The following is a 20,979-nucleotide window of genomic DNA, read 5'->3' as shown; positions in this document are numbered from 1 at the left end:
AAAGATCTAGTGCAGCACACGTGAGAAAAACTGAAAGAATTGAACAAAAGTGAGAGAAAGAGACGACAGGGCACGTTGGAGTTTCGCACCTAGAGATACTGGCCCCAATGACCATTGACTGGCGCCCCTTCTCTGTATTTTTTTATTATTACGCTTGCACAAGTACAAGGTTCGAAAGTCCTCTCTCAAAAGCTCCCAAGCTAATCTTCCTTGAGGAGAGGCCCTATCACACTTTTAAGGGCCCTTGACATTGCCAAAAGCAATTACATGAAAAAGCATCAAGTCAAAAAGCGTATGGTTTCGAAAAGCTAGCATCCCTAGGGCTTGCGGTGAAATGCGAAAATCCGTACGGCCCTGCCATGTTAGTAGTGCAATTCGCGGGTATTTGTACAACCTTCCATGTCATGAGCTTGATACGCAAGTTTTAGTGCTAGGCTTTATTTTTAAGGTTTTGGGCCCCCTCGGTCGAAATCCATTACCTAACCCTTGTGGGTCACTAGGATGAGTTCAGTAAGTTGGTAAAACTTATTCTGCTTCTTTTGCCAGGGTTTAGGCCCATGCCACGTGTCACAAAATGTGACGTGGTAGAGCCACCCGGGACACACACACCCTAATAAAGTTGTCCCAACTTAAGACCAAGGGATGAGGGGGTCCCAGGGACATTAAAATAAAGTGAAAAATCTTTTGACGTGGGGCTGCTGTACGGATCTCCGTAAATCACGCTGACTATATGGACGGCCGGAAAACGCACTGGTTGTTGACGTGGCCTGACTGTACGGAATTCCGCGATTTTTGCTAGCTGTTTTTAGCGCTGGTAGCTTTTGGAGATTATTGCTTTTGAGTTGAAGCTTTTGGGGCTCTGCTTTTAGCATCCCTTGTCAATTGTTTATAAGTGGCCTTAGGGGCTCACTTCTCAGAGCATCTGGACACAGAGTCTGAGCCGCGGGCTCAGTTGTACTTTGCTCACAGATTAATATAAAAATAAATACCGAAAGGGGGCGCCAGTCTTTGGGGCCAGCAATTGAAAAAGCGCAAGAAGGGGACTGACTACCCTGGTTATTTGGGCTGTCAATCTTCTTTTGCATTCGCAAGAAAGCAGAAGAAGCGTGTATGCTTTGAGGGACTACCCAGTTCTTCTTCTTCCTCTTCTTCTGACAGTTCTTCTACCTCTTCTGACTCGAGCGAGGCGGACAGAAAGGGCAAAAAGCGAAGCAAAAAGCAAAGCTTCGAAAAGGGAAAGAAAAAGGCAAAGAAACTCAAATTCCGCCCAGTTTCTGATAGCTCTACAGAGGAGTCATCCTCTAACAGTTCGGACTTCGATGACCATATGTTTTATGCAAAGAAGAAGCCCTCGAAGACAAGAGCAAGAACGCAAAAGAATTTAAAGAACATGGACAATCGATAAAGTTTGAATCTTTTTCTGGATTTTGAGATGCGCCGAGGGCTTTGGCCTTCATCTAGCAGTTTGACATAGCCTTCTTTGGAGGTGTAACAAACTTGGACACCCCAAGTCAAGATTCTACGGCGACACAACAGAGATTCACTTCAAAACAATTCACAAAAGACGACACGGCCCGGCGTAGTTCCGAAATCCGTGCCAAGAGGTATTGGCTCCAAAGACTGGCGCTCCTTTCGGTATTTATTTTATATTAATCTGTGTGCAAAGTACAAAAAGCGTGTGGATGCTCACTCTCAATCTCTGCGTCCAGATGCCCTGAGAAGTGAGGCCCTTGGGCTTATTTGTTCTTACAAGGGATGCCCAAACGCAGAGCCCCAAAAGCTTTTTGAAAATAAAAGCAATTGATCTCCAAACGCTTCTCAAACTCAAAAGCATTAATCTCCAAAAGCTGGCAGCACATCCATACTGTTCGTACAGTTAGCGTAAAACGCGGAGGTCTGTACGGTGCCACGTCAGCCAGTCAGCGCATTATGCGGGTTTCCGTATATTGCTACGTCAGCCTGTTGGCGCATTTCTCTTTAACCTATGACAGAACTCTCAAAATTAGCCTTCCAGCTATAAATTCAGCGCTATCTTCTCTTGCATGAGGAAAGTGCATCAAAAATGGGCCACTTGGCACGATTACAAGCATTTTCCCGTTTCGGGGTTGCCGCCTAAAAATCTCATGACTGATTGCCCAGTTGACTTTGTGGCAGAGTCGTAAATTGTTCCCTTGTCATTCCGAAGGTAATGACGCAAACACATTTCATGGCCCAAAATAGCAGTTTCCTAATTTTTAGGAGATGTTTCTGTTGGGCTCCCTTTGGTCTTCTGACCATCTATCCCCATTGGGACCGCATCCAAAAATGCGGGTAATCTTTCTTTGGTGATCCCACCTTGACTTTGTGCCTTTATTGAGTTCACTTCCTAGTATCCACCAACTTGCTAAGTGCGACTGGGGGACCTACATGATCTTGAACTGAGCCTAGACACCCTCTTACTATACGAATTCTAGTGCCGACCCACTTCCCGTCTGCGGGTGAAATTACCGTTCACATTGGCCATACAATGTCCGACCATTGCAACTTCAAAAAGAGGGTCTCAAAAATAAAACAAAAATCACTTAAAAGAAACCAACAACTAAGTTTGGCAGTTGCAGTTGCCATGTCGTGACATAGTTAACAGTTGCCACATCCTCGTGACATAGTTAACAGTTGCCACATCCTCGTGATAATACTGTCTTGAACAAAAGTCAAATTCTATCCAAGAATTAGTGGGTCATGCGAAATGGGGTTTTTGTTAAATTTTAGGTATCTCAAGTGAACTGCCCAATGTGATCCCATTATTTAGTTTGGCTTTTAAAATTTAGGTATTTATATTACTTATTTGTCAAGTCGAATGGTGGGCTCAGTGGGGTCGGGCGAGGGGACTTCATCAGAGTCCCTCGGTGGCGGAGCTTGAGTCTCCATCTGTGTGTGTTGCTTTGGCGGAGACGGAGTGGATAGAGTAACTTCTCTGCAAAAAACCCGACTAGCACTGTCAAGAAACCAGCACTGCCAGAGACTATCGAAAGAAACATTTGGGGAGAGTATGGGCAGAGAACGAAAAGCGGGGGGGGGGGGGGGGGAGTAATGAGCGAAAAGAGGTGTGTGGGGGGAGGGGGACAGCGCGGGGCGGGTGGGAAGCGACAGAGGGTGGGGGCAGCGCGTGGCGGGCAGGAAACTGCAGCGGGCAGCGGGGGCTGAGGGCGGGCGCAGATGGCACGGCTTGCGACAGGGAGGGGCAACGTGCGCAGCAGGGGGGGCTGGCAGCGCTTGGGGGAGGGGGGGGGGGGGGGGGGGGGGGAACAGGTGTAGGTGCGGGGAGCGTGCGGCAGCAGCAGCGAGCAGCTGAAACTAACTATATTTCATGTTTGTTATATTTATTTCTTATGATCTTGAAACTGAGGAAACAGGAATATTTTGCCAAGTAGGGAAGAGCCATAACGTTTCATACATAAAAGCTTGTTCTTTTGGTGTCAATTTTGTTTTCACATTGTTTTTTGATTAATTGCCTATATCTTTCCACCAATGCTGCTCGTGGCAACTTTTTAATTATTTGTCCGACTCTCCTATATTTCCATTGTAAGAGGATTCTGAATGTAGAGGATTGACACACACCTGCTTGCAGGAGATTTGGGTCAAACCTATGATTCACAAAAGACACTTGAGCACTATAAAACGTCAAGTGGGAAAACTGTTCTTTATGTTGGCGATCTTTCTTACGCTGATAATTATGCTTTTGACAATGGAGAGCGTTGGGACACTTGGGGACGCTTTGTTGAGCCTAGTACAGCTTATCAGCCGTGGATCTGGACAGCTGGTAACCATGAGATTGAATTCAGACCAGAGTTTGTATGCTTTTGCACTCTCTTTTCATTTCAAAATTATTATTTTTCAAAAGTTCAAAAGAATAAAGGGGGTTCATGTTTATATATGGTTGCATGTATGTGTGAACTCCACATAAAGTTGTGTAACATTACACTCATATTCATGAAGCGTCGATGCGTCTTTCTTCACACATGGGTGAGATCGTCAGCTCTTTTCAGTCGGGATCATGCCCACATCGGCACCTCTCCAGTGGTTTATTTTACACTCATTGTACACACCACCTTGGTGTTTACATAGCCTACACATGGCTTTTGTACTTCCTCTGGATGATAGGCCATTGAGCATCTCCAAAGGTCTCTTTTGTACACAGAATACAGCCCTTTTTTGGCCCCGAGAGAGAAACGAAATGAAATGTTACATTAAACGTCTTCAAAAGGCCAAAATGACTTATGAGACCAAACTGATACAATCTTGGTGGATCTAATACAATGTCTGGGTACAAAAATAAATGAGTAAAGTAAAGTGAAAAACTAAAATCTTAATTGCTAGATGGGAACTAAGCAGCTAGCTGGAACTGTGTAGGATATGAGTACGGGGGTGAAAGTAGTGACTGGGGGGACTAATACAAACACAATGTGGGTGTGCATGTGGGAATATAATGGGCGAGAGCTGATACAAGATGACCAGGATGTACAATCCTCAAAAGAGCTAAATCATAGGAGATTCATCATTGGTTGCTAGCGGATCTCATCAATCTCCTCCATGGTCAATATTCTGACCAGTGTCGTGCATGTGGGGGGGGGGGGGGGGGGGGGGGGGGCAGAGGAGAGAGAGAGAGAGAGAGAGAGAGAGAGAGAGAGAGAGAGAGAGAGAGAGAGAGAGAGCATTAAATCATTTCCTTCTTTTGTATATCAAATTTCAGGGTGAAACAAAGCCATTTAAGCCATTTTTGCATCGGTATGCCACCCCTTATTTAGCTTCGAAGAGTACATCATCTCTGTGGTATGCTGTTCGGAGAGCATCAGCCCACATTATCATCCTTTCAAGCTATTCTGCATATGGTAAGTAGTGTTAACTCTTCATGTGCTTTCTCTTTAATCTGGTGGTCCTCAGATCAACATTCGCTGCAGGCTATGCCGTCAGGGGTTCAATTCTATTGTGGGCTTAGTGCTTAAATTGCCAGATGATTTGAAAGCACTCTCAGGGGAGAAACCTTTTATTGGCTGCTTAGTAGAGCATGAGTTGTTATGTATGCTTGAGGTATCGATGATGCTGCAACTATCTAGGATTGCAGTTAGACTATGTTAAAGATGTCAGGTAGTTGCCCAGTGACAAGCTTTTAAGCAATGCCAATTTCATTAGGAGGGAATTCACGCGAACATATCGGACATATCTCAATAAGGCACTTACTGCCTGAGAGGAGCTTGAGAGGGAAAATATTGACTAGGAGCTATGAAAGTTGGGAATCATATGCTTGAAAGCAAAAGAGCACCTGACCATAGCAACAAAAGGGCATGAACGTAGGTGAAGATTAAACAACTTGCAGAGGAAACTCACAAGATAAAAAGATCAGACCAGAAGCTGCCACAATCTCCGTTAGTAGCTTGCCAAACTATTAAATGAGTTCTTACTTTACTCGATTAATAAAGAACTTGCCAGGTGATTTGGCAACTTAGACACGCTCTTTTGATTTCACACTGGAACATTTGTATATTGGCCAAGGATAACTGTAAAGTGCAGCGGAAGTGATTGATGGTGAATGCTCAGGATGAGTGCTCAGTGCATACTTAAGGTTCCTTTTACTTCACGATAGATGTGCAAAGACTTGAGAGAGAAGAGAGAATGATACTTTGAGCTGAGGTGCTGTGAGTGATAGAGAGAGAGAAGACTAACACCGGATGGGGTCCCAAACCCTCCTCCAAAGGCCCCCCTCTCTATCGCTAGAGAGGTAATTGCACACATGCACAAATCCTAGATGCTGAGATGCTGATGGGATCTTGTGGTAGATGCTTGGATCTGCGAGGCTAAGGGCTGAAAACTGAGAACGCTGGGGGTGCTGGATCTGGTACTTGGGCGGAAAAAAAACTGAGAACGCTGGTGATGATCTGATGCTTAGGCTGAAATCTACGCTTTTCTGATGAAGCTAGGGCTGGAATCTGAAAATGAAGACGCTAGGCTGATAAGGCTAGCGATGCACTGATGGCTGATAAACGTTGAAGGTGTTTGTGATGCGGGTACTTGTACTGTGGGTACTCGATTGCTTGTAGTGCAGGTACTGCCTTATTGCTTTAGAAGTGACCCTAGGGTCACTTATAAATGGGATTAGAGCTGGGTTGGGCAATCTCATAGAAAATCCCACGATTTGGTAATTGCGGGCTAAAAGATCATTTGTTAATAAGTTGATGAACTATTAATAAGAGGTGCTTCGTATGTAGTTATTACCTAGGCTTGGTACTGATGCAACTATATGGGAACACTCCCCAGTGCCTACACCTAGTAGACACTGGTTGTGCTTATGTGCAATAAGAGGGTATGTAGCTACTCTAAAGTACTTGGACATGAACGTCCTGCGTACAGCTCACAAGGGTGGCAGAACGCTTCTTACATTATCCTAAACCCTAGAAATAGGAGTTAGCTTGCTCACATGCACATAGGGTTAGGTGTGCATGTGACATCCCCCCTTTTCATAGAAAAGACTTTACAAGTCTATGTTTAGGGAGATGAAGCAGGGGTTATCTTAACTGTGAAGATTCTTGGAAACATTTTTCATTGGTTTTCAGTGTGCCAGCACGTGCGCCATTCTGTTGGTGCACGATGACATTGGCGCTGAGCATTGAAAGAACTATAAATTATTTTGTTTTTGGAAAGACAGTCCACACATAGATAGCACAACAATTTATTGGTTTTGGTATGTACTGTTGCATCGAAGTTCTATTTTCTCGTGTTTTTCCAAACACGTCATGTTTTAGAGAAACCAGGTTATTTAACAAATTGAGGGCCACTTCTGTGCACATGCATTTACTTTTCGTCTCTGACTAATCTTCAGGATGTATGCAGGTAAATATACTCCTCAATGGACATGGCTACGTGATGAGTTTAAAAGGGTTGACCGAAAAGTAACATCTTGGTTGATAGTCTTGATGCATACGCCTTTATATAATAGCAATACCGCCCACTACATGGAGGGTGAAGGCATGCGTGCAGAGTTTGAGACTTGGTTTTTGAAGTACAAGGTTGACATTATATTTTCTGGTCATGTCCATGCATACGAAAGATCGGTAAGTTATGAATATGTCTGTATCTCCCAAGAATCAACTGCAATGCTATGTACCAGTCTTTTTGATGGCAAAAGTGTTACATATATTTTGCAGCATAGAGTATCCAATGTTGCAAGCGAAATACTAAATGGTCCATCTATACCTACACATGACAAGTCAGCACCTATCTATGTGACAATTGGAGATGGTGGCAACATTGAGGGACTCGCGAAAACGTGAGATATAAGCTTTTTTTGTGGTGTTGATGTTTTTACAAGTGATAGAGTGCTTTAAATAGAGCTTGTGATCTTTTGAGAGTGAAAATGGCTTTTTAGTTTGTCTTTTTCATTTGAGAGGGTGGGTTGCTTATTTTAATGTTCTAAGTATCCACGAAAAACATGAAAGTATCCTTGCTTAATATAGTCAGATAGATATCTTCATCTGCTACATAGGCTTTCTACCCTTGCATGTGGGAAATAGAAATGCCTATATCCTTTTGCGAGTATTAACATCCAATCCATGATTTTCTTATCAAATTAGTAAATCGAAATTAGCATATCAAGTCTTTCTTGATTAAAGATCTCTGTTATGCTGCAGTGAGGTTTGATGCCAAACCATGCGTACAAGGAGTTTTTGCTTATGCAATACAACAAAGTTGATCAAACAGTGTTAAGAAAGCAAGAGCAAGGGCATCTCTATAGCAATGTCTCCCTAGTGCTCAAGGCACAAAGTTAGTACCACAAACCGTATCAAAAGAACTCCCACAATACCATAACTCAAAGGGAAGCAATCCTTTGGGAATTCACAAGCATACGCCCACCCAAAAGACCACTAGGGAAACAAGAGGCACTTGCCTTGGCATGGAATTATAGCACACGCTAACCAATCCACTTGAGGAAAAGAACTTCCCCCCTCACCAACTGATTCTTTACAACCACAAGTTTAAAGTGTGCATGTGATAAAAAACATGCAAGCGTTCACCACTTACCCTACACCAAACTACGTGAGGGTTACCATATCCTGTACCTTGTGGGAAATAGAATGCATCTTCCAAACAACTTCAAAAGGGATGCTTTCAAGCCTCAAAAATTCTTTGGCAAAAGTTCCAAAGACACCGAATTTCGAATCTATGCACCACTGTGTGCAGAATTGGCACGAATAGCAAGCTGCCATGGCATGACTAAATGTAGGAAAGGCTAGTGGAGGGTAGAAAATTATATCAAAAAGCATGAGGAAGCCACGACGACCAAGACCTGTAAATTTCTGATATTTGGCTAAACTTTTTTATGTTTGTATATGTGTTTAAGTTATATACAAGTCATACTTCCAGAAACATATTGATGGACACTCATAGTAGCCCGACAGTTGGCGGTACACTAGCAGCTTGCATTGCATGTACACATGCTTGCTAAAGCAAGCTAAAAAGCCCACAAAAAGAAAGCAAACACACTCTTTTGACATGCGACGTCATGTCCATATGTACGAATTTTTAGAAAACGGGGTGTCAAAAATGTGCAACAAAGTTTTCCACACCCTAGCCTGCTAGATCATTCACGATGAGCAATAGGAAAACGAAAATTGTAACCCAAGTGATGGAGTCTTCACTTTATTGTCATAATCAGTCACATGATCAGAAAATTCTTCGAAGGAAGACTCAACCACAGTCATCAACCTTACAACATACTTCTTCAACCTATAGCCATTCACACGTGCTTTATGTGGGGTATCATCCAAATCAGCAAGTTGATATGTGCTATTTAGCAACCTATTCAAGACTAAGAAAGGACCTTGCCACTTGATTTCTTTTGCGAAGTGCTATCAAGCTTGCTATTGCAATGAAGAACCATGTCACCCTTCTTGATGTCTTTATCCTTCACCTTCTCATTTTCATTTGCTTGATTGTTCTTCAATACCTATTCATAATGCTCAAGAGCAAGCAACCTATATCTTCACTTCAATAGGAAGCAAACCTCTTTACGAAAAACTAGATGGAAGGGAGAGGTTCTAGTACGTGACTTGATGGCAGTCTTGCAGCCCATAGAGCACAAGGTAGCTCTAAATCCCATTTCTTCATATTTATTCATGTCATCTTTGTAAGCATCCTTGTCAGTTCTTCATTAAACCTCTCATTCATTCCACCACATTGAGGACAGTAGGGAGTAGTAAACCTGGGACGCACATGAAGCTTCTCACATAGATAATCCACCAGCTCTCCCTTGAAACCTGGACCCTTGTCAGATAATAGCTCTATATTCGTAGCAAATGTGTTCATATACAAATTGGGAAACATATTTGCTTGTGATTTTCTTAATAGCTTTGGCTTCGGCCCACCTAGATTGATAGTAAGCATGTAACATTTGCGTCGAGCTGTGATAGATAAAGGGCCTATTGCACCAATAGCCCACTTCTCAAACCCATCATACGCCACCATGGTACCTCTAATTTATGATTTGAGAACCCTAGTTGCCATGCTTTGGTACTATCTACAGGACGTGCACCAATGATGAACATAACGTTGGATGCTTGGACAAACATATCCCTCTTATAAGATTTTATGCAAAGTGATCTCTGAAGCAAAATGACCACCACAATGAACCCCCATGATTCTGTTCTAAATTTTGTAGATTTCCTCTTTTTCATCACAAGATCAATCCCTTTCATATACAATGTATCACCAAGCAGTACATACCTTTTGGACGACGAAGTAAGGCATACTTCTTTGATTTCTCGAACTTGATGGAAGCATATGTGCTTGTAGATACTCTTCTCCTCTCCAAAGATTCCCTTCCTAAATAAAGAGGAGAATTAGTCCTTGCCACATACAATTGGCCAATTAAAGCTTGTGCTACACCATGTGCTTCTTCATTCTGAGAGGTGTCAATATGCCTTAAAATCCAAGCTTCAAAACGGTTAAGCAAGTTCTTGACTTGAAAACACATATTTTGCAGCCTTGGATTCTTACTTTGCCACAACCCAAGTACTTGCTTAATCACCAAAAGAGCATCACCTCTTACCCTCACATAGTGGATGTCAAGCTCGAGGCAAAGGTGTAGTCCTTTCTCTAAAGTAGCATATTGAGCTTCATTGTTGCTTTGTGCTGTCAGGTTCAAACTCTTTTTGGTTACCAAGATGCCTTGAGAATTATAAATTACAACACCTCTTGAAGCTTCACCATGCGCTTTCCTATAAAAGCCATCAAAAAACAACAAATAGGCATTGTCTATGTCACGAGCTTCCATGTGCTGCTTCTTCAGTGCGTCCTTCTTGATAAGAAGAGGGCTTTCTTTGTAAGTCAGTCAGTCAACCAATGTAACCCTAGTACTTTTCTTAACAAGAAAAGAGAATTGGAATTCTTGTAGCTCCACATTCTACTTCATGAGTGTCTTTGATAAAGTAGGGCTATTCACCAATTGAGGTAGAAGAGTGTAGCTAGTGGCAAACGTGAAAGGTTTGGGAAGAAGGTAGTGCCTGCCTCAACCATTGAGATGGCATGGTTAGTAGCCATGTCCTCAACTAGCTTCTTCATCCCTCCTTTGCCAAGTTTGTCCCCAAGGGCTTACCTGTTTCACCTAAATGAATCCTCTCATCTTTCAAGTGAATCCTGCCATCTTCAAAGAAGACAAGCTCCTTCATCAAGCATCTTTGAAACTTTCGCAATCCCTTCTTGCATGATCAGTACTGTCACACCATATGCATCTATGTACAATGCCTTCTCGATTTTGAGGTCATTGCCTTGGAGATTGGCCGGATGGTTGCTCCTTTTCTTCTAGCCTTGCAAGCTTTAACTTCAGCTCGTGCATCCTTTAACAATATCATCTAAGATGGATTTATTACTCTTAGGAACCACAATAACGGGCTTTATGGAACTCTCAGGATCACTTGGGACTTGAGGAGGCTTGACTGTCATCTTATTTCTTTGTTGTTGTCGCTTAGCCAAAAGTGATACTACATCTTCGACCTCATTCCAATCGGTCCTTAAGCCCTGTTCCTCATGCATATTGGGGTTATACTTGCACACAAAAAGGATTGATGCCTTGGAGTGCGGTCTAGATTTGCTAGGATCGACAGTTACAATGAATTAAATGACATGATCATGAAGATTGCTCGTTGTGCATATGTGGGCTAAATGCTTTGTGCATCTTGGATTTATGTTTTAAAGCTAGAAACGTGATCTACTACCTTCTCTTCAAAATGGGCTGAAATTCCCTCTTACATCTTGCATGATATGTGATTGTGAGCTACTTTAACTCACTATCGGGTTGATTGTAACTAAGTTCAATCCTAAAGTACCTAGGCTGAGCAATTTTTTTTTTGGTTTGTTTTGTTTTTTTTTTTTGTGGGGGGGGGGGGGGCGGGCGGGGGAGAGGCTTTGCTAGCTTCAACCCTCATTCTCTCTCTACTCTCTTTTTGGTGTTTCTTTTATATATATATATATATATATATATATATTATTCCAAGTTTTACAAATTGAATACGTAAGAAATAAGGACTCTATAATAGTACGGGGCGCTTACAACTGCTCCTCTCTTCTCTATCTCCATAAACTTTGCTTTTAGAGGGTACGAATTGGCGGGGCATTTTTGGCATTTGCGCAACATCGAGCTACTGCCATTGCAGATGTTCCCTAGCCACGTCACCATTGGTTGCTTTTTCAAAGTTCTAGATTTTGGGTATAGTTGCAACGTGAGCATTTGGTGGGAGTGCCTATCTTTGAGCGGCTAGTGTCATTCTCTCTGTCACAAACGGGAGCGCATGCAAGCAATTATTAAGTTCAAAATAAATAGAACTTATCAAAGAGAGAAAAGGGAGAAGATTGACACAATGTTGGGGACCAGAAGATGGGCTAGTCTCTCCCTTCCCTCCTTAAATAGAATCTTATCATGGAGAGAATCTTTTTACAAGCACAAGAACCAGAGAAAATCCCTCCATTCTAGATCTCAAACTCGATGGTTGTTTTCATCCCGTTCGGGTCCCTAAGAGACTAGCTCTCAACTCAGATACCTCACGGTTTGTACTCAAAGCGTAGAAGCTTTGCAAACCGTCCCAAATTCCATTTTTTGAAATCCTCGAGCGTAGGCCGAAGCATCCTTGCTCCTTCTCCTCGATGGAGTATCTGCAAAATCACAAACAAAATCACAAACACAAAAGCAAAGAAGCGTAGATCTTATGCACAACCAATACGTGTCACCGCTGACACGGAAAGCAACCTCCATACGCAAGCTTGTCACGAGCACTTGCAGTTCCGTCCCGATAGAATCTCCTTGCCGTAGCATTGAGACAACTATTGAGAATGGGGGACGCCTCGTTGCTTTTACAGGCCGTGGGAGATTACAGGAACAACAGAGTGGGCATCTGTTTCTTCTGCCAACAATAGCAGGTGTTTTAGGGTGGGTGGGTGGGTGGGTGCGGATGCTGAATAGAGAGAGGGGAGGGAGGGAGAGAGAGCTCGTGCTAGCATTGTAGAGAGGAGAGAGAGGTCGCTGTTCGTCGGTTGTTTTTAGCAGCAAAGGAGGGGGGCATCTTTTTATGCTTTATTTTTAATAAGTGGGTAGCCAACCACTTATTAAAATAAGTATGAACCTATTCAAAAACTCTATAGAAACTTGTGGGCTGAAAACTAATGCGTAGATAACACTCTCCAGGCATCTGTGGATGCAACCTCATGCACATATGTAATGCAGACATAGATTTTCTCGTTGGAAAGCATCTGCTTTCCCGGAAAACACTCTAAAACATCTTGCTTTTATTCAAAGCTTCTCAAAAGCCTATCTTTATTCATGCAAACACATATTACGTGTATTTCTTACTGAGTTCGGATTTCCTCTTCAGACCAACGGAATATTCCCTATTCGATGTTCCCATCATCCATATTCTGACGCATCAAATAATCTGTTTTGCCGAGTCTCTTTTGCCAAAGTTACGGAACAACTCGTTCATGATGCTTGGTGTCACCCATCATCTGACACATCAGAGTTGTCCGGTTTTGATGGCTTGTATCAATTCTTGTAGATCTGGAGTTCCTGACTCAATAGTTCAAGTGCACACATTTAGATATCCTAATTTTATTAAATAGAAATTGCTCAAAAAATAAGAAAATAGTCAATTTAGCAATGTCTCTCTAGCTTCTAAAACAATTGTCTTGCAAGGTGCAGCGGAAGTGAATGTTGAACTTTGCTCAAGATGAGTGCTCCGAACTGTGCTCAAGGTTCCTTTTACTTACGGAAGGGAGAGCCTTCCGTCCCTTCAGTGAGAGAGTGCAATGCACACAAACAAAGTGGTGAACACTGTGAATGAAGGTGCTAAGACTGAGAGATAGAGCGAGAAGATTACGACACCAGAATGTTGTCAAAACCTCCTCCGAAGGCCCCAGTCTCTATGGCGAGAGCGGTCTACTATTGATTGCACAAATCTCTACAATGCTTTGGACTTGCCGACGATGAGGGCGACGACGAGACGGACTGAAATCTGAAAATGCTAAGGCTGAAATCTGCAAATCTTGTATCTGCTGAATTTTGGCTCTATGTCGATGAGGAGGCGACGACGACGATGCAACGACGACGCGCCAAAAACGCAGATGCTGAAAACGGATCTGCGTTTTCCGGGGCTGAATCTACAAACTGCGTTGGTCTGACCGTGCGGTGAGGATTTGCTGCGGGAAGGTGAGATCTGCGAGGTTCGGGACTTCTATTGCAATGACTGACTGCTGAACATTAAAAACGTTGATATACCAGGCTGATGCAAAAACGCTAGGGCTGAATATTGGTTCTGATGCAAAAACGCTATGGATCTGCTGTCTTGCTGAGGAAATCTGCTAACGCTAGGGCTGCTCTGTGAGCTGCTGTTGCCAGGTTGCTGCAAATGCAAAAACGTTGGGGTTGTCTACAATGTTGAAAACGCTAGGTGTCCTGCTCCAAAAACGCTAGGTGTCCTGTGGGGGGGTCCTGCTGCGAAGGTGCCTGTTGAACATGCGGTTCGTGCTGCCTCTTTTACCGGAAAGTGCTAGCGCTAGGTTTTCTTATATACTTGGCTATCAAAATTGCTCTACCTAGTTCCCAACAAAAGTCACTTAAAAATAATAAGTGAAAAATATCAAAAATAGGGAAAATAGGTCTATGCACTGTAAAAATGCTCCTGATGGGTTTTGATGGAAATCTGATGATCATGCTATGTGCAACTAGAGGATATGCATCTAATCTAAGTGTCTGGACATGCATGGTCTGCGAACAGACTCACAAAAGTGCCAGATCACTTCCTAAACTAGGCTGATTGAACTGAACCCAACCCTAGTCATGAAGTAGCTTGTCCACGTACACATAGGGTTAGATGTGCACGTGTGACATGTCTTCAACTGTAGTGCTTGTACATATCCTTCCAGAATTTCGGGGTAAGGTGCTAATTTATGCTCGGTCATCCATTGAGCATCCAAAGTAGAATAGTTCTTGAACTTGCCCAAATACTTGTAATCTTTGTAAACATTAGTGGCCGCTCCAAATGATGAATGATTTGCTCCAATTGGAGTATCTCATTTGTTTCCACAACCGTAGGGCGTTCCTTAGCAATAGGCTGACTTGGAGGGTGGTCCCGCATGTGGCCAGAGTAAAACTATTATGGAAAGCGTTATGGATCCTCCAATCAAGCAATAGCTCTAATCGGAATGTCACATCGTTCACTTGGTCAATTATCTTAAACGGCCCATAGTATGACTTGGAAAGTTTTACAACCTTCTTTTACGAGTTGCTTGTTTCTTTACTCTCGCCTTCTCAAACTTGAGTAAGACCAACTGGCCGACTGTCAAATCCAAATTCTGTCTATCCGACACATAGGATATCAAGATATCCAACATCGTGGAATTGGCACTCACTCTGCCCATCCGTTTGGGGATGATATGTAGAAGAAAATTTAACTTCGTACCAAGGTTATCAAACAAGGTACGCCAAAAATTTCATGTCATGCGAGGATCTCGATTGCTCACGATAGATGTGGGAATCCCATGATGCTTGAAATTCCGTGCTAGAAAAACTCTAGCCATATAGTCTGCTTTGAACGTTTTCTTGACTAGAATAAAGTGAGCTTGCTTGCTAAATCTATCCACAATGGTCCAAATCGCATCATTCTTAGGGAGATCCATAATAAAATCCATGGCAATACTCTCTTGATGTCGATCAGGCACAAGCAAAGATTGGTGTAACCCACCTAGATATCATAAATACTAGAGGTCTCTCCATTATCATAGGTCTCTCCATGCGTGACTCTAGTACACTATCTGGGGAACATAATAATAAAAATAAGTGAGGGTACCTAGAGTGGATAGGTATTAAGCCTACCCTACATCCTCATCATCATCATCAATAGCAGGAGCTGCATCACATAATACATCATCTCAAAAACACATGGAAAGGGGTACAATGACATGTGAGAGAGAGAGAGAGAGAGAGAGAGAGAGAGAGAGAGAGAGAGAGGGGGAGAGGCAAAATTTTGAGGGCCTCAACCAGACTATTCAGCACTTCGAGAAGCCAGCTTATGGGCATGTGATATTAGAAATCAAGAACCAAAGACATGCATAGCTGTTGTAGCATCGGAATGATGATGGGGAAGCATCATTTGGGATTTTACATTCAGATTGATGTTCACCCTCTGCGGTTGTGTTGATGGGGAAGCATCATTTGGGATTTTACATTCAGATTGATGTTCGCCCTCTGCGGCTGTTGTAGCATTGGAATGATGATGGGGAAGCATGATTGGGATTTCACATTTAGATTGATGTTCTCCCACTGCAGCAGTTTCAGCCGGTCTTTTAGTCTATTGGCTGGAAGCTATGTCATTGGTCATCGTCACCTTTGTCACTAGCTGGTCGTGCTTTGGTGGCCAACCTGCTTTTGGCTACACTTGGTTCACAGCTTCGTGTTGGGTTCTGCATTCACAGAGCTTGCATAAACTGGGTCGTCTCATTGGAGGTTCAAATGGGACTATAGCTACCTAGGCTTGCGTTGCTTGGCATACATGCATTTTGCCAAAATTTGAGGGTGGCCTGGAGATTCTTGATCCAGAGATGCAGAGTTATGCTTTACTATGTAAGCTCATTGTTCGCGGTTTGTTCCGAGCAATGAGCCTTGGAAAAGTTCCTTTTGTATCATGCAGCTGGTACTCCTGGTTCCCAAATATGATGTTAGCATTGCTCAGTCAAATATATATGTACAGATACCCCATTATCCTTTTCTCACTGCTCACCCTTCATTTGCTGTTTGTGGAGGATTTGGTTGAAGATGAGATAGACCTAGCTCCCCACCCCAGAAATAATGTGCATGTCACCAATGTACAAACAACCATAGCTTAGTGTGGGGCCCTTGAAACTATACAAATGAGCACATCCGATCCAATTGTGACACACACGCACGCACACACACATACACGCGCACGCACAGAGAGAGAGAGGAGAGAGAGAGAGAGAGAGAGAGAGAGAGAGAGAGAGGAGAGAGAGAGAGAGAGAGAGAGAGGAGAGAGAGAGAGAGAGAGGAGAGAGAGAGAGAGAGAGAGAGAGAGAGAGAGAGAGAGAGAGAGAGAGAGAGGCGCGCGAACCTGCAGCCTGCCACGCTCTGCAGCCTCACGCACGCTGCAGCCTGCCGCACGCACCTGGACTGCCCTGCTGCGCGCCCTGCTCCCTGCCGTCGCGCGCTCAGACAGCTGGCTGCGCACACTCTCCCTGCCCGCCCTTGCTGCCTGCGCATGCCCTGCTGCCTGCACACCTTTGCTGCCTGCGCGTGCTCTGCAACCAGCGCAACCCTAATTCCCTGCAACCCTAACAGTTTCAGAAACCCTAATTCCACGAAACCCTAAAAATCCGAAAACCCTAACTGTCCCAAACCCTAACTGCGTCTTCCTTCAATCGCCTGCAAGCTAAAGCGCGAAAGAGAGAGAAAGAGAAAGTGTCCAGCATTCAATCCGGGTCGTGCTTTTCCTGTTTGTCAGTTTCGTCCACTCTTCATGGCGGCTTTGCCGGTCTCGAGTGCTACACACGGCGCTCCATCACCACTTGCCTATCGCGTGGACTGTACTGGCGACCTGTTGACATGCATTGACTCCAAAGTACAACACTTGGCACAGCATGCCTTGGTTGGCCGGATGATTGGGCAGTCTCCACCTCGATCTTCTATACGCGATTGGTGTCAGACTGCATTGGGCACTACTTAGGGACGGATCTCAGAGCTTACATTCCTTGGCAGAGGCATATTCATGGTACGTCTTTCCGATCCCGCCATTGCATCAGCTCTCCTGGCTCGCTCTCCGATACTCTCTGATCGCAGGATGATGTACCTGACGCGGTGGTATCCCGAGTTTACTACTGAGGAGTTTGACAGTTGACACCTTATTCCCAGATTCCCTCTGACTCTCTCCTTCCCGGATATGCCTCTTCATTTTATTGATGAGCATCTCCTTCAGATGATTGCTGCTCACTTTGGCACAGTAGTTCCGGGATCCTGCATCTTCTCCTCTGGTCCACCTCGCATTCAGGTCTTGGTGTTTGGGTATACTTCATTACCAGATTCAGTTACTGTGGCTGTGCGCGATCGAGACTACTCTTGCCGAATGGTAGTCACTGGCCATCCAAGGGAGTGCTTACGCTGTCACGAGATGGGACACTTGGCGCGAGAATGCCCCACACTGCCACGCCATCGGCAACAACAGCAGCCGGCTCGTGGCACTCATGCTCAGCCACGTGGTCAGCGCCAACAAGCGGCTCCTCCTACTACTACTCGAGCACCTCCTCAACCTGCAGGTGCTCCTAGAGCTTCGGCCCTCCATGTTCCTCCCTCTGCTTCGGCTCCTACTGAGGCAGCATGGCAGACAGTGGGTCGTAACCATTCCTTCCGTCCTCATCCGCAACCTCCAATGCATGCAGCCCCTAGTGTTACCTCTCCTGCTCCCTCTCAAGTTTCCACCACCCCCTTACCACCTGCTTCTCCTCACCATTCTTCTTCTTCAGCACAGGATCACTTACCTTTGCTACCAGCTCCTCCTCCACCTGTTGTTCCTCCACTCGCTCCTCCCCTCTTCCAGAGGCTCCTATTCCCATGCAGATGGATCATTCACCGCTACTACCTCTCCCTCCTCCTCCTCTTCCTCCTATCCTTGCTCTCCCCCCTCCACCTTCTGGCCCTCCCCCTCCCTCAACAGCTCATACTTACGTCCCACGCAGTTTTCTGAGCTCTTGCCCTCTTTCATGGGGCACTCATCGGGCTGAGATGTGCGGTGACTCCGACGGACCATTGCGGGTACAGCTCTACCTTATGCATCACAAGACAGGTTGTGTTCCTTCTTTGATTGGCAGTCGCTCTCAGCCTACGCATTCCTTTTTCCTTCCATTCCACGCTGCTCAGGAATGGTTCGAGGATCAGGTTCTCCATTTTGTGCACGCCCAGACTATGGCTCACCTACATTTATGGTTGTCTACTTCTGCCCCTGATGTTTTGTCTCCTCACTATCCTTCATGTATTGGTGCTATGGAGTGGAGTGATGTTTATGCTTGCTATTCACTACCTATGGTCATTTATGTATCCTCAGATGTGGTGCTTCCTATGTCTATGCGCATTTGGGGTGTCAAGGCTGCAGCATCGGTAATGCAATGTAAACAAGCTGAGGTTCGCAGTTGGTGCATTGAAACACCATATTTTAGAGAGGGCTTGCGGGTTGCTTTCCTACCGCCTGAAGCTCACCCTTGGATGGTCCAGCTGCCTCCAAGAAGATGCGCAGTTAGTCAGATACTATACCTACTCTTTCATGCAGTCTATGGATTTACATTCTTGGAATGCTAATGGTTTACAGACTTCTCGGGTAAAAGGGTCCCGTAAGATTTTACTTCGCAGAGATTTACACTCATGTAGTGGGCACTGTGGATATACTACTAGTAAAGGAGCATAAGTTTGCCACTCCTTTTGGCAATCTTATGCCATCGGGCGCCCGCACTTTTTGGGAGCCTGCTCTGGGCCTTCATGGTCAGAGTTGTGGTGTATGCATCTCAGTGGGGCACACTAGTTCAACAGCATGGCACACTAGTCGCTGGCAGAGCAGTTTATGTTTCTATTCGGATTCGGGAATCTATCATTGGTTTTTCTGTCAGTCTACGCACCCACTACCCCTCGGGAGAGGGCTACTTTTTGGTCCTCCTTGGCTGCTGCTCTACCTGCTGTAGACTCTTGGGTTGTTGGAGGTGATTTCAACAACGTTGAGAGCGACTCTGATTGGCGAGCCACCACACCTCCTGTTCTATCATCCATTTCTCCCGATGAGCAGCCAGCTTGGGATCGATTTCTTCTAGCTATTCAAGGTGTGGACGCTTGGCACATACCCTCTTTTGGTCATCACCCTGCTACTCTTCATTACTCTTGGGGGTTTCAGCGACAGCAGGGGAGATTATTAGAGCGACTTGACCGTTTTTACATTGGCCCTTGGGCAGCAACTCTAGGCGGATTTACTTCTATATGGAGAGGAACCAGCCTCTCATATCATTTTCCCACATCATTATTTCTCTCCTTCACTAGATCTTCTGCTCAGAGACGAGGTTGTCGTATCCCTGACAGTGTTCTTACCACTTCAGTATTACAGCAGCAGATTCATGACTTGTGGTCCACGGATGCTTCTTATAGTGGACCCCCTGGAGAGTTTCTTGCTCATTGCATTTCTCAGTCTAGTACTTACTGCCGTGATCAGACTGCTATCATTCATCGTCAGTTGAGAGTACGTGAGTCTGATCTTCACATCCCTCTTGGTTCCACTCAGCGCTTGCTTGAGGAGTGGCCTCAGGATGCTTATCTCGCTGCTAGACAGACGGAGCTCACAGAAGAGATTCGTCGCGTATAGGAGGCTAGGTCTGAGTTCACGCATCATGCTTCAGTGTCTCATTGGATAGCTAAAGCTGATCGAATGAATAAAGACTTCTTCGCGGCACATAAAGAACGCCCTCCTGGCACCACTCTGCGGACTTTGTGTGATGCTCAGGGGACACTACATATGCATCTTGATGTTATTCTTCATATGTCTGCAGATTATTTTGAGACAGTGTTCACTGCTGATGTATGCACTCCTGAGGTTTTACTTGCCCGTGAGCAAATCTGGCAGCACACTAGACATCGTTGTACAAACACTATGGCAGAGATCCTGTTGGCGCCTCTCACACTTACAGAGCTCCATGCTGCTATAGACAGTCTTGACCCATCCTCCTGTCGAGGCGAGGATGGTCTCACCAGAGCCTTCTTTTTGACATATTGGGATGTATTGCATACACCACTGCTTCGCGGTTGTCAGGACATCTTTGACTCAGGATATATGCATCCGGCTCCCTTTGGTCTATAAGATATTATACCCTACTCCCTTTGGTCTATAAGATATTAGCGTTACTGATCAGCCACCGCTTGCGGTCGTTCCTACCAGATATTATTCATACTTCTCAGACAGGCTTCGTTATGGATCGATGCATTCTGGATAATATCTTCACTTTTTATGAGGCAGTAGAGTGGGCAAGGTCATCTTCTGAACCTCTGGCTTTTTTCATCCTAGACTTCGAGAAAGCATACGATCGTGTTGACTAGAACTTTCTTGAAGGATCTTTAGCCAGGATGGGTGTCCCTTTGAGATGGATTTCAGGTATTTCCGCTCTCTTCAGAACTGCCAGCAACGCTATTACCATTGGTGGCCGTGTCAGTCGTAGTTTTGAGCTTTCTCGCTCTGTTCGTCAGGGATGTCCTTTAGCAACCTATCTGTATCTTTTTGTGGGAGAGACTATGTCTGACTTTCTTAGTGCTCAGAGTCATGCATTTCGGGGATTGACCATGCCAGTACCTACAGCTCCAGACCTTATCGATCAAGAGTTTGTTGATGACACTATGCTCATGTTGCGCTATTTGCTACCCGCTCTTGATGC

At 44.6% G+C, this 20,979-nt stretch overlaps 1 protein-coding gene across 1 annotated transcript in view; it reads left to right on the top strand.

Annotated features, from left to right (window-relative positions):
• LOC147422779 (purple acid phosphatase 2-like) overlaps positions 1–20,979 on the top strand; it is a 111,263-nt gene that overhangs the window by 53,385 nt on the left and 36,899 nt on the right. Inside the window, exons 4-7 of the mRNA XM_086502372.1 lie at positions 3,608–3,831; positions 4,730–4,868; positions 6,865–7,085; positions 7,179–7,300. Of these exons, the coding sequence (XP_086358498.1) occupies positions 3,608–3,831; positions 4,730–4,868; positions 6,865–7,085; positions 7,179–7,300 (706 nt within the window). The remainder of the gene's footprint in view (positions 1–3,607; positions 3,832–4,729; positions 4,869–6,864; positions 7,086–7,178; positions 7,301–20,979) is intronic.

Source organism: Adiantum capillus-veneris, chromosome 27 (assembly GCF_014529385.1).
Source record: "Adiantum capillus-veneris isolate H3 chromosome 27, ASM1452938v2, whole genome shotgun sequence".
Classification (NCBI taxonomy): Eukaryota; Viridiplantae; Streptophyta; class Polypodiopsida; order Polypodiales; family Pteridaceae; genus Adiantum; species Adiantum capillus-veneris.
The sequence above is the reverse complement of the archived record's forward strand: the minus strand, read 5'-3'. Positions and strand labels throughout refer to the sequence as shown.